The following is an 11,762-nucleotide window of genomic DNA, read 5'->3' as shown; positions in this document are numbered from 1 at the left end:
GGGCTGGGGCTGGGGGCTAATAGGGGAGGCTGGAGCTGGTGGCTGGCGCTGCGGTGCTCGCATCCCGCCGTGCCGCCCCGCAGCCCAGGCTCCGCCCGCTCGGGGCGGTGTCGGACGGACGGACGGACGGAAGCGGCCGCGGCTCCGCGCTCCCTGCCGGCCCGGCCGGGCTCTGCCCCGCGCCCGCTGCCCCCCGGCGGTTGCCGAGGCCATGGCGGAGCCGGGCAGGCCGCAGCGGAAACTGTCGAGGGTCGGAGAGAGTCTGTACCGCGTCCTGGGGCTGGAGAAGGGCAGCTCGCCCGAGGAGATCAAGCGGGCGTACCGGTACGGCGGGCATGGGGCGGGCCGTGCTGCTCGGTACCGGTACGGCGGGCATGGGCCGGGCCGTGCTGCTCGGTACCGGTACGGCGGGCATGGGGCGGGCCGTGCTGCTCGGTACCGGCACGGCGGGCATGGGGCGGGCCGTGCTGCTCGGTACCGGTACGGCGGGCATGGGGCGGGCCGTGCTGCTCGGTACCGGTACGGCGGGCATGGGGCGGGCCGTGCTGCTCGGTACCGGTACTGTAGGCATGGGGCGGGCCGTGCTGCTCGGTACCGGTACCGGTACGGCGGGCATGGGGCGGCCGTAGCGCTCCGTAGCGGCGGTGCCGTACCGTAGCGTATCCCCGTGTGCCCGCAGGAAGCTGGCGCTGCGTTACCACCCCGATAAGAACCCGGACGATCCGGCGGCCGCCGAACGCTTCAAGGAGATCAACAGCGCTCACGCCACGCTCAGCGACGCCGACCGGAGGCAGCTGTACGACCAGTACGGGTCGCTGGGCCTCTACGTGGCCGAGCAGTTCGGAGACGATGCCGTCCGTCACTACTTCCTCATGTCCCAGTGGTGGTTCCAGGTGGGAGCCGGGCACGGGGTGGGGTCTTATGGTGACATTATGGTGGCCCCGGGGGTCCTATGGTGACCTTTGGGGATCCCAAGGCAGATGGACACTGGGGCCTCAGTGAGGCTCCAGGGGTCTCGGGGCAGCTCTGGGGTTTCGCAGTGCCTGGGTGTGGGGTCTGAAAAAGGCCCCGAGGTCTTATGGTGGCTCCAAGTGTCCTCCAGTGGCCCTAGGATTCTCATAGCAGCTGGACACTGGGGTCTCAGGGTGGCCTCAAGGGTGTCCATGAGGCTCCAGGGGTCTCAAGGCAGCCCTGGTGTCTCGCAGTGCCCGGGTCTGTGGTCTCAGGAGGGCTCTGGGGTCTCACGGTGGCTCCAGGAGTCACAGAGTAGACCTGGGGATATCAGGGCAGACAGACACTGGATTCTCAGGGTGGCCCCAGGGGTCTCAGTGAGGTTCCAGGGGTCTCAAGGTAGCTCTGGGGTCTCACAGTGCCTGGGTCTGTGGTCTTAGGATGGAACTGGGGAATTATAGTGGCCCTGGGATTTCATGGCAGCTGGATGCTGAGGTCTCAGGGTGACCCTGGGAGTCTCAGGGTGGCCTCAGGGGTCTCAGTGTACAGCCCCAGGGGTTTCAAGTCAGCCCTGGGGTCTCACAGTATCTGGGTGTGGGGTCTCAGGAGGGCCCTGGAGTCTCACAGTGGCCCTGGATTCTCAGGGCAGCTGGACACTGGGGCCTCAGGGCAGCCCCAGGGGTCTCAGTGAGGCCACAGGGGACTCAGGGCAGCCTGGTGTCTCCCAGTGCTTGGGTCTGGGGTCTCAGGAGGACCCCAAGGTCTTAGGGTGGCTCCAGGCATCCTACAGTGGCCCTGGGATTCTCATGGCAGCAGGACACTGAGGTCTCTATGTGGCCCCAAAGGTCTCAAGGCAGCCCTGGGGTCTCACAATGTCTGGGTCTGGGGTCTCAGGTGGCCCTGGGGTCTGATAGTGGCCCAGGGGATCTCCATGGCAGCTGGGCCCTGTGGTCTCAGAGCAGCCCCATGGGTCTCATGGCAATCCCAAGCTCTTAGGGCATATTGGGGGTCTCGGGGAAGCCTCGGGGGTCTCTGGGAAGCCTCAGGCTGTGACATCCCATCCCGCAGGCCCTGGCGCTGTGCTGTGGTTTGCTGACCTGCTGCTGCTGTTTTTGCTGCTGCTTCTTCTGCTGCGGGAAGTGCTGCCCACCCCGCGAGGACGAGTCCTATAAGTACGTCGACCCCAAGGACCTGGAGGCGGACGATGGTGGCGGTGAGTTGGGGTCCAAAATGGTGACCCCCCCCACGATGCTCCCGGCTCACAGAGACCTGCAGGGGGGGCTGCACCGGGCTCGGGGGCTGGTGGGACACGTGGGTTGGGGGCTCTCTCGGTTTCCTTAACAGAGGAACAGAGACATGAGGGCCGTGCTGGTGCCAGGGGCAGCCCCGGATCGCTGCCAGGACCCCAGGACTCCCTCCTGGTTCCACTGACCCACACATTTTCTTTCCAGACCCACAGGTCCCGGTGGAAGCGCAGCCCCCCGCAAGCAACGCCCAGCCCCTGCCTGCTGCCGGAGCCAGGAGCGAGGCATAGGGCCACCTATGTGCCGGAGGGGGGTGGGGGGTAAAGCCTCCTCCGGGACCACCGCCGCTTCCCAAGACCCCATCGTGGGGTGGGGAGGGGGGTGTACAATCTCAGGTGAAACCGTCCTACAGCGCTGTGACTGAGACCGGTAGCACTGTAACCCCGGGGCCGGACCCCCCTGACGGGAGCTGGGTGCCAAACGCTGCTCTGGGGCTGGTATGGGGGGGGAGGAGGAGGGGTCGGAGAGGGGCCTCCCGTCGCGCCCCACTCTGCCTCGCCGTGGGGCCGCACCGCGCTCGTTATGGGGCTGGGACCCTTCAGGCACTTTCCGTGGGTTTGTATATGTTATATGGGCACCATTAAAGGATGATGGGGGGGAGCTCGGCGGTGTCGCTCTCTCGTCTCGGAGCGGCGGCTGTGGAGCCGGGCTGGGGGGGGGCAGCGCCGTGCCGCTCCCGGGGGGCGTCGGGACGGAGTGACCCCGGCGGTGGGACGGCCGCCCGCCGTGACTCAGTGTCACCCGACGCCGCCGACAGCTGCGCGGCCCCGACGGGGCGGGGGCGGCTAAAATTAGCGCTGCGGGGCCGGAGCGGGGCAGTGAGGGGCCGGAGCGGTACCGGAGAGGTACCGGGACCGCGGCGATGAACTTCGCCGTGGGGCTGAAGCCGCTGCTGGCGGAAGCGCGAAGCATGGAGAGCCTGGAGAAGCAGCTCATCTGCCCCATCTGCCTGGAGATGTTCACCAAGCCCGTGGTCATCCTGCCCTGCCAGCACAACCTCTGCCGCAAGTGCGCCAACGACGTCTTCCAGGTGCGGGGCGCAGGGACCGGGCTGTGCCCGGGGTTGGGGGCTCCGTACACGGGAGGAGGGGGGATCTCTGTCTCGGAGCGGTTCGCTAACCCCTCCTTCCCCCCCTGCCCTGCTCTCTCCTTTCCCCCCTGCCCCCCCAGGCCTCCAACCCGCTGTGGCAGTCCCGGGGTTCCGGCGCGGGGCCGTCCGGGGGGCGGTTCCGGTGCCCGTCGTGCCGCCACGAGGTGGTGCTGGACCGGCACGGGGTGTACGGGCTGCAGCGGAACCTGCTGGTGGAGAACATCATCGACATCTACAAGCAGGAGTCGGCGCGGTGCGGGGCGGGACACGCGTGGGAGGGAGCCCGTGGGGATGGGGGGGGGGGGGTGATTGGGGCTAAAGGGGCTCAAGGGCACCGTGGGGTGAGGTGGGGCGGGGGATGCCGTGGCTTGTGTGGTATGGAGGGCTGTGCAGGGGACACGAGGGGGAATGAGCCTGGGTGGGGGGGTATTGGGGCTAAACTTGTGGGGCTGGGGGTGCAGTGAGGCGGGGGATGCTACGGGGCAGAGGTGTGCCGTGCCGTGGGGCCGTGCCGTGGGGCCGTGCCGTGTGCCGTGCCGTGGGGCCGTGCCGTGGGGCCGTGCCGTGGGGCCGTGCCGTGGGGCCGTGCCGTGGGGCCGTGCCGTGGGGCGCAGCGCCCTCTCCCTCCCGTCGCAGCCCCCTGCACGCCAAGGCGGAGCAGCAGCTGATGTGCGAGGAGCACGAGGACGAGCGCATCAACATCTACTGCCTGCGCTGCGAGGCGCCCACCTGCTCGCTCTGCAAGGTGTTCGGCGCTCACAAGGACTGCGAGGTCGCCCCTCTGCCCGCCGTGTACCAGCGCCAGAAGGTGGGTGACCCCCAGAGCCGGGGGGGGGGTCAATGGAGCGGGCGCGGTGGGAGGGGTTTCCCGGTGCGACCCCCGACGCCGCTCCGCCCCCCAGAGCGAACTGAGCGACGGCATCGCCATGCTGGTGGCAGGGAACGACCGCATCCAGGCCATCATCACGCAGATGGAGGAGATCTGCCGCACCATCGAGGTGGGGCTGCCCTGTGTGTGCCTTCCCCCCCACACCCCCCCCCCAGGCCCCGCGTGTGGGGTCTGCGTGGTTCGGGACCCCCACCCGGTGTATTGTGCCCACATGGTGGGATGCTCCTGGGAGGGAAATCCCCACTGCAGCCATGGAACGCGGGTGTCCCCAGGGCACAGTGACACAGGGGTGTCCTGTGGGGCCGGGCTGGGAGCGTGGCAGCCCCCTGAGCCCCCGGGGGGGGATCCTACAGGAGAACGGCCGGCGGCAGAAGCAGCACGTGGGGCTGCGCTTCGACTCGCTCTGCAGCATCCTGGAGGAGCGCAAGAAGGAGCTGCTGCAGAGCATCGCCCGCGAGCAGGAGGGGAAGGTGCAGCGCGTGCGCGGCCTCATCCGACAGTACGGGGACCACCTGGAGGCCTCCTCCAAGCTGGTGGAGACGGCCATCCAGGCCATGGAGGAACCTCAGATGGCCGTGTACCTGCAGGTGCCTGGGGGGGGCTGTGTGCGGGGCGCCCTGCGGCTTGGTGCGCTGCTCCTGGGATGCTGACGGCACTCTGCTTTCCCCCACAGCACTCCAAGGAGCTCCTGAAGAAGTGAGTGGGGTAGGGTGAGATGGGATGGGATGGGATGGGATGGGATGGGATGGGATGGGATGGGATGGGATGGGATGGGATGGGGAGGGGGATGAGATGAGGATGGCATGGGGGGGTGGGTGGGCAGGGCTGATGCTGCTTGCTGTACCCCCAGGATCACAGACATGTCCAAGGTGTCGATGAGCAGCCGCCCTGAGCCCGGCTATGAGAGCATGGACCACTTCTCCATCAATGTGGACCATGTGGCTGAGATGCTGCGCACCATCGACTTCCAGCCAGGTGCCAGCATGGGGCGGGCGCTGCCTTGGGGAGGGGACTGCAGCAGGGATGTCCTCACACTGAGATGTGCCTCTGCCCCACAGAAGCGCTGGGTGAGGATGATGGAGATGGACCCACAGACAGCAGTGAAGGTGCAGGGGATGAGGAGAGCCTGGAGGCACCTGAGGCTGCTGAAGGTGAGAGTGTGTTGTGCTGTGCCGTGCTATGCTGTGCCGCAGTCACCACGGTGCTGCCGTGGCTGCGGCGTGGCCATGTACGGTGCATGGTCTCACCATGTGTCCCTCTCTCCACCTGTCCAATGCTTTTTCTCTACAGATGTGGGGCCAAGGCAGAAGCCATTGAGCTCTCCCCATGGTGAGATGCTCTGTGGGGATGAGCAGGGTGTAGGGATGGGATGGGGATGGGATAGAGATGGAGTGGCAGGGGATGGGATGAGGATGGGTGGGGATGGGGTGAGGATGAATGGGGATGAGGATGGGTGGGGAGGGGGGGAGTGAGGATGGGGATATGACAGGGATGGGATGGGGATGGGGTAGCAGGAGATGGGGTGAGGATGAGTGGGGAGGGAGGAAGTGAGGATGGGGATAGGATAGGGATGGGGTGGCAGGGGATGGGGTGAGGATGAGGAGAGGGATGGAGGGAAGATGGGGATAGGATGGGGATGGGGATAGAGATGGGATGGGGATGAAATGGGGATGAGATGAGATGGGGATAAGATGAGGCTGAGATGGAGACTTTGTGCTGGCACTGAGGCCAATGTTCGGTGCAGGTCAGCACTGAGCTGGACTCACGGCACAGCACTGACACCAGCAAACCCTACAGCCCTACGACTGCTATGAAGCCCCACGTGGTGGGGCTGCCCCCAGCCCTCATTAAACTGAGCGAGTGGACACTGTGAGGTGTGGTGTGTGGGGATGAGGTGCTTGCGGGGTTCCCTTGTACCAGGGCTTTGTGCTCTGCCTGCAGCCCCATGTCTGGGGGGAGCACCCACGTCTGCCACCCCCGCAGCTCCGTCTGGCAGCACCGTCCCTTGGGTGCACCGAGCAAACAGCGCTGGGCTGAGCACACAGAGCCTCAATTACCGGTGGGTCACGGCCTGTGCCCCCACCCCACTGCTGCACCGCGCTGCGTCAGCCCCCCACGTCAGTCACCCCACGTCAGTCACCCCACGTCAGTCACCCCACGTCAGTCACCCCACGTCACTGCTGATGCACGAGGATGGGGACTGGGTGTCTCTGTGCCCCACAGCCCCCAGCTCAGTGTGCAGCCCGAGTGCCGTACCCAAAGCCGTTGGGCCTTCAGCAGCAGAAGGGGACGGGGGGCAGTGACGGCTGCGGGGTGGGGATGGGGGCACAACCGGGGATGCTCAGCCTGGAACGGGGGGTGCTCGGGGAGGGTCTTACCATGGGCTGCAAGTATGGCAAGGTGGGGACGCAGCGGAGATGGAGACGGTTCCCCACACTCAGGTCCGCACTACGGCTTTTCTGCAGTGTTTTATTACAAAATCGGAGCGGAGCCGTCCCGGGGGGGGTCCGGCAGCCGCGCACCCGTCGGAGCGGTCCCGGCGCGGGGCTCAGCGTCCCACGGCGTCGAGGATGCGGCGGTTGTTGTCGGCGCGGGCGCGCTGGCTCTGGGCGCGGGCGAGCAGCAGGAGGTGCCGCAGGAGATGGAACGTGAGGTCGATGGAGAGCGGCGGCTCGTCCCTCCGCGCCCTCCACGGCTCTGCGGGCAGCGGCGGCCACAGCGCTTCGGTCCGCACTTCCGCCGCGGGGACTCCCGAGCCGGGGCCGTCGAGGCCGTCGGGGCGGGCGGGACGGGGGGCGGCGGGGAACGGGCGGCACAGCAGCAGCAGAACGGTGAGCAGCGCCCGCCGCATCTCGGCTCGTCCGCACCTGCGGGGCTGCGGGTCAGCGCGGGGTCCGCACCCGACGGGGCTTCCCCGAAGCCGAACGCTCCCCGTCCCGTCCCGTCCCGCACCGCCCGGCACTGCCCCGTCCCGCACCGCTCCGCACCGCCCGTACCGCTGCTCCGAGCTCTGGGCGCCGTGCGCTGCGCGGAGCTCCGTCCGTCCCCGCGGGGCTGAGCCGGAGCCGCGCTCGGGACTTTATATGGGGCCCGGAGCGGGGCTGACGTCAGCGGCGGGGACGCACAGGGCGGGGGCGGGGGGTGCGGGGCTACGGGGGACGGCGGATTCGGAGCGCACCGGGACCGGGAGCGGCCCCTCGGGACCCGCATCTCTCCGGTGCCCGTTCTCGTCCCGCACCCCGCACAGCTCTTACACCGCACCCCGATCCCGGTGCCGCTGTCCGTGGTGCTGAAGGGGCGGTGCGGGGCTCTGCGCCGTCGGGGCCGCGTTCCCCGTCGGAGCTGGGGTGCCGGAACCCCGCACCCACGCGACGTCACCCCCCGTCCTCCTCCTCCCCCCCGGTGCACCCCCCATGGCACCGCGCCGGTCCAGCACGCCGCGGCCAAGCGCTGCAGACGGCCCCGAGGAAGCGGCGGTGGCCAAAGGCGTGACTCATAGAGACGAGCGCGGTGCCATGCGGCTCGGGGATACGGCACCGCGGCACCGCGCCCGGCGACGATGGGAAACGACGGGCCGAGGGCTGAATCCCCGGCCCCAAAAGGCCCAGGGTGACGGGGGGGCGATAATTCACGCGTTACAGGGGCAGCGGAGCGGAGCTTTTATTGGGTGCTCCTGAAGGGCCCGACCCGAGTCCCAGTGGAGGTACTGGAGGGCACTGTCACACGTGGGGTGTGAGCCAGCAGTGAGGCTGGGGAAGGACGGAGCATCTCCTGTGCTGGGCAGGGCACAGAGAACAGACAGAGCGGTCCCACAGCCCCACGGGGTCATCGCTGCCATAGCATCCCCGTGATGGACAGCACGGCACTCCAGCCCCACACACAGTCCCCGACTGAGGCTCCAGAGCTGGTGGGTGGGGGCACCTGGAGCACAGCTGCCCCTCACAGCCGGTTTGCTTTCCAGGACAGGTAGCAGTTCCAGACAATGGCAACACACTGCACGACAGCCAGCCTGGGAACAGAGCGAAGGATGGCTCAGCAGACACAGCCATGGGCAGCGGGAGCTGTGGGGCCATGGGGTTGTGCTGCTACCTGTGGGCCAGAGGGATGAAGTAGAAGTTGGCGATCTGCACCGGCGGCCAAATCTGGGCAGAGGGGAGGAGCGATATGAGGGGCCGCAGGCAGCTCTGTGCCACGGGATCAGGGAATCCAACCCAGGATTCCATCCTCAGCACTTACACAGTAGTTGGTGAGCAGCGCGTCCATGTAGTCCTGGGGAAGGTAGAGGCCGTGAGCGCAGGGAGCAGCCCTGCAACCACCCCACCCCACACACAGCCTGGCCCAGTTGGGGGCAGAGGAACAGTGCAGGGACAGCTGTGACCCCGCACGCAGCAGGCAGGGACTGCAGTCTCCCCAAGCTGGGCACAGGGCAGGTCCCCCTTCCCCTGCATGGGAATGTGCCCATAAAGGGCAGCAGCGTGAGGGCAGAAGGCAGCCAGGAGCCCTGCAGCAGGTCTGGGGCACAGCTCCTGTCACCAGCCCTGGTGCAGCCCCCTGGGGTCACAAATGTCAGGGACAAGAGGGGAACGTAGCACGCAACCCATCCCCTTGCCCAGCCTGGCTGTGACTCAGCCAGGATCCGGCCTCATCCCGGCACTGGCCGGCGGCCCAGAACGGGGAGAGCAAGCGCTGGGGTGATGGATGCGCTGTGACGCTCCCTCTACGTGGGGAGAGGCGGATGTGCCCCAAGTGGGGGTGAAGATGTCCCCAGAACGGAGCCTGGGGCACCCAGCCCACCTGGGGCACCCGACTCCAGTTACAGCCTGTGGGGTGGGGACCTCATCTACAACCCTGCTACTCCATGTGCTGCACCCCAACAGATGGGTGAGATCCCCTTGTCCCCTCGTGCTGCATCCCATGCTCGGTGGGCACCCGCTCCCCGGTGAGTCACCCTCTGGCCGCGCTGACTCAGCGCCTGTGCTGGGTTCCAGCAATCGCTGCTAATGGGAACCATCTCATTAATGGCTCTGAGACGTGGCCAGGAGAGGGGACAGATGACACACGGGGAGCTCGGGGCATCACATCCAGCCCATGTGGGACCCCAGAGCGTGTCCCACTCCTATACTTGTTGCCTCCTGTAAAAGGCTGCACCAAAGCACTGACCTGGGTCTGTCCCTGCAGTGGCTGTTCTGTGTCCCACGGCCGTCATCACCCCATCCCAGCAGTGGGGCTGCAGCAGCAGCCAGCTCTGGGCTGGGGACAACAACAGCCACGGGGGCAGGAGGGAACAGGCAGGTCAGGGGCAAACCCAGCACCAGGGCAGCACCACGGATGTTAGAGTCAAGCGTGTATCCCGGCCCCAACAGCCCCACACCACTGAGGGCAGGCACCCACCTGCTGGATCTTAGCCCAGTTCTGCTCCACCGACAGCCCATTCAACGCCCCGGTGATGGCGAGGAAGCAGCCAAGGAAACAAGGTGCAAAGGCGCCCTGCAAGAGAGAAGCAGCAGTCTGACTGAGGCCCTGCAGTTCCCAGAGCCCCCAGCTGCAGGGATGCGGTCTGCAAATCTGGGAGCACCCGAGAGCAGTAGCAGGAGGGAAGCAGCACCACCCTGCTGCCCCATCCCCACCCCCACGTAGCACTGACCTGGTCCAGCACCATCTTCTTTACAGCCACCACTTTCGTGGTCCCTGGGACGAGCCGGTCCAGGATCCTGTACCACCTGCCAACAACGGGGCCCTGCGAGAGCTGTGTGCTGTGAGGTGCCCACAGGAGCAGCTCAGCACGTGTGCCCAAACATCAGCACTCACCACAAAGCAGAATCCAATGGCCGTCATTTTCAGGGTGCGTTGGCTTTGGTGCCCACGCAGCCCGCGCTGCTCCACCAGCTGCTGTGCGATCACATCCCCAGCTCCCATCAGTGCCCCTGCAACCGGCATGGAGGTGAGGAGGGCAGCGGGCACAGGGTGGGGGTCCTGCCCCAGCACAGCCCCCAGCCCCACAAGCAGCTGATCCCCAGTTGTGCCGTTCCTCGCTCGGTGCCAGGACCACTCCTGGTTCCTCCCGGCTGTTGGCACAGCTCGGAGCAGTGTTTGCATATCAGTCTGCATGCCCACACCCTCGGCGGGGTGCAGCTCAGCAGGTCTTTGGCAGCCCCCGCCCCGTCCTGCCCTCCTGACCTCTTCGACGCAACTCCCTTGGCTCAGCGCTCCGTGCTCCAGCCCTTGTGGGCTCCATGCTCACTCCCAGCACTCTGCTTCCCAGGCAGTGTCCAGCCCACACGCTTCTGCTCCCTTCTTGAGAACTTGGAGAAGCCCCATCAGCCCCCGCAGGCCCTCACAGAACAGACTCCAGTCTAAGGGCACAGCCACGGCACTGTGCACCCAGCACCCCGAATTCACCCACAGGGAGATGCAACCCCCAGCATGCGCTCCCACCTTGATGGACAAGGGCCAGACTGTGAAGCTGGGGTGGCCCAGGAGGGTCGGGTGATCCTGACCCTAAAACATAACCCAGTACTGGAGCTCCGTGTTCCCCAGCCCCTGCAGGTCCTGCTTGCTGAGTCCGTCGCTCCCACGCATTGCAGCCAAGGGCCCTGGAGCGCACTCAAGCCTAAGTAGGGCACAGTGTAGGCAGCCCCCGTGGGCCTCGCTGGCTGCAGGGCCGCTCGCTGCAGGCAGAGGCCACGAGGTCACCATTGCAGGCACGTGCTGCTGCTGCCGGGCTCAGGCTCTGCTGGCATCCTGGCCCCCAGCCCGAGCTGCGGGAGGTAAAGTGCTGCCCCGCAGCTCTCACCGCTGCTGGCTGCCCCCAGAGCAAGCGGCTGCCAGGAACATCCCCAGCCTGGCCCCGGCTGCAGCTCCGTGTTGGGTGAACAGCGGAGCTGCGCAGTAGGACCGGAGCTCAGGGCTGGAGCGTGGGGGGCTGCAGCGCTTCAGGTGAGCCCAGGCACAGCCCCTCCTTGGCCACCCAATGCCACTGAGCACTGAGGGCTGCTGGCCCATGGGCTCCAGCGGGGAGCAGCGACGGTGGGGGAGGTAAGTCTGTAACAGTGTGTTCCCAGCTCCACCCCCCCGGCCCAGCCCGGCCCCTCAGGACACGGCGGCACACGGGGCGGGCGCAGCAAACAGCGGCTGCCAGGCGGTGAGCGGCATCCCGGCGGATCAAATATAACAGCGGGGCGGGGATGGAACCAACAGCCTCAAACAGCGGCTGGACACACGCACCGTAACGTCACCGTAGGGAACGGGGGGATGGGAACGGGGACACCGCCCGCCCCGGACACGGAGGGACACAGCTCCTCCCATCCCCACTGAAGAGTGAGCAATACTCACACTCGCAAGTCACCACGGCCCCCCATTACCCCACCACCCCCCGCCCACAGGGTGGTGTCGCGGTGCATGGGGGCAGGCCGGGCCCTTACCGGCGGTCAGCGCCTCAACGGCCCCGGGCCGCCGAGCCAGGAGCCGCCGCAACGCCGCCATGCCGCCCCCACCGCCACGTGAGACGGCGCGGAGTGATGACGCGGTG

The 11,762-nt window shown here is 67.3% G+C and overlaps 4 protein-coding genes across 10 annotated transcripts; 2 read left to right on the top strand and 2 right to left on the bottom strand.

Annotated features, from left to right (window-relative positions):
• The first annotated feature begins 106 nt into the window (after window positions 1-106).
• Window positions 107-2,855, top strand: DNAJC5G (DnaJ heat shock protein family (Hsp40) member C5 gamma). The gene is made up of 4 exons (XM_015859614.3): window positions 107-324; window positions 680-893; window positions 2,020-2,164; window positions 2,403-2,855. The coding sequence occupies exons 1-4, from the start codon at window positions 212-214 to the stop codon at window positions 2,483-2,485; spliced, it is 555 nt and encodes a 184-aa protein (XP_015715100.1). The 5' UTR covers window positions 107-211; the 3' UTR covers window positions 2,486-2,855.
• Window positions 2,856-3,072: 217 nt separating this feature from the next.
• On the top strand, window positions 3,073-6,099 carry TRIM54 (tripartite motif containing 54). The gene is made up of 10 exons (XM_015859622.3): window positions 3,073-3,285; window positions 3,426-3,598; window positions 3,982-4,153; window positions 4,248-4,343; window positions 4,588-4,821; window positions 4,908-4,930; window positions 5,085-5,209; window positions 5,293-5,385; window positions 5,525-5,563; window positions 5,979-6,099. Exons 1-10 carry the CDS (start codon window positions 3,118-3,120, stop codon window positions 5,987-5,989), a joined length of 1,134 nt encoding a protein of 377 aa, XP_015715108.2. The 5' UTR covers window positions 3,073-3,117; the 3' UTR covers window positions 5,990-6,099.
• Window positions 6,100-6,689: 590 nt separating this feature from the next.
• UCN (urocortin) lies at window positions 6,690-7,299 on the bottom strand. The gene is made up of 2 exons (XM_015859618.3): window positions 7,231-7,299; window positions 6,690-7,101 (listed from the first exon to the last, which is right to left on the bottom strand). The coding sequence occupies exon 2, from the start codon at window positions 7,083-7,085 to the stop codon at window positions 6,783-6,785; it is 303 nt and encodes a 100-aa protein (XP_015715104.1). The 5' UTR covers window positions 7,086-7,101; window positions 7,231-7,299; the 3' UTR covers window positions 6,690-6,782.
• A 562-nt stretch (window positions 7,300-7,861) lies between these two features.
• Window positions 7,862-11,743, bottom strand: MPV17 (mitochondrial inner membrane protein MPV17). Of its 7 annotated transcripts, none has more exons than XM_015859617.2 (7): window positions 11,656-11,743; window positions 10,043-10,158; window positions 9,879-9,971; window positions 9,626-9,721; window positions 8,471-8,503; window positions 8,324-8,376; window positions 7,880-8,243 (listed from the first exon to the last, which is right to left on the bottom strand). In XM_015859617.2, the coding sequence occupies exons 1-7, from the start codon at window positions 11,714-11,716 to the stop codon at window positions 8,174-8,176; spliced, it is 522 nt and encodes a 173-aa protein (XP_015715103.1). In that variant the 5' UTR covers window positions 11,717-11,743; the 3' UTR covers window positions 7,880-8,173. The 7 variants fall into 7 exon arrangements, with proteins under 7 accessions (XP_032299307.1, XP_085400179.1, XP_015715103.1 ...); XM_085544057.1 differs by having other exon boundaries at window positions 9,879-9,954; XM_032443416.2 differs by lacking the exon at window positions 8,324-8,376 and having other exon boundaries at window positions 7,862-8,243.
• Window positions 11,744-11,762: the final 19 nt, after the last annotated feature.

The sequence above is a fragment of the Coturnix japonica genome, chromosome 3 (genome assembly GCF_054131305.1).
Source record: "Coturnix japonica strain WE chromosome 3, WE-NBRP24, whole genome shotgun sequence".
NCBI classification, from domain to species: Eukaryota; Metazoa; Chordata; class Aves; order Galliformes; family Phasianidae; genus Coturnix; species Coturnix japonica.
This window is presented reverse-complemented; position numbering and strand designations above follow the sequence as displayed.

Coding starts and splice junctions, on each gene's coding strand:
- TRIM54 (XM_015859622.3), top strand. CDS start 3,118: ATGAACTTCGCCGTGGGGCTGAAGCCGCTGCTGGCGGAAGCGCGAAGC. Junction 3,286..3,425: donor GCGCCAACGACGTCTTCCAG/GTGCGGGGCGCA, acceptor CTGCCCCCCCAG/GCCTCCAACCCGCTGTGGCA. Junction 3,599..3,981: donor TACAAGCAGGAGTCGGCGCG/GTGCGGGGCGGG, acceptor CTCCCGTCGCAG/CCCCCTGCACGCCAAGGCGG.
- MPV17 (XM_032443416.2), bottom strand. CDS start 11,716: ATGGCGGCGTTGCGGCGGCTCCTGGCTCGGCGGCCCGGGGCCGTTGAG. Junction 9,972..10,042: donor CCATTGGATTCTGCTTTGTG/GTGAGTGCTGAT, acceptor CAGCTCTCGCAG/GGCCCCGTTGTTGGCAGGTG. Junction 8,504..9,625: donor ACTGGGCTAAGATCCAGCAG/GTGGGTGCCTGC, acceptor TACCTTCCCCAG/GACTACATGGACGCGCTGCT.
- UCN (XM_015859618.3), bottom strand. CDS start 7,085: ATGCGGCGGGCGCTGCTCACCGTTCTGCTGCTGCTGTGCCGCCCGTTC.
- DNAJC5G (XM_015859614.3), top strand. CDS start 212: ATGGCGGAGCCGGGCAGGCCGCAGCGGAAACTGTCGAGGGTCGGAGAG. Junction 894..2,019: donor TGTCCCAGTGGTGGTTCCAG/GTGGGAGCCGGG, acceptor CCCATCCCGCAG/GCCCTGGCGCTGTGCTGTGG. Junction 2,165..2,402: donor GGAGGCGGACGATGGTGGCG/GTGAGTTGGGGT, acceptor TTTTCTTTCCAG/ACCCACAGGTCCCGGTGGAA.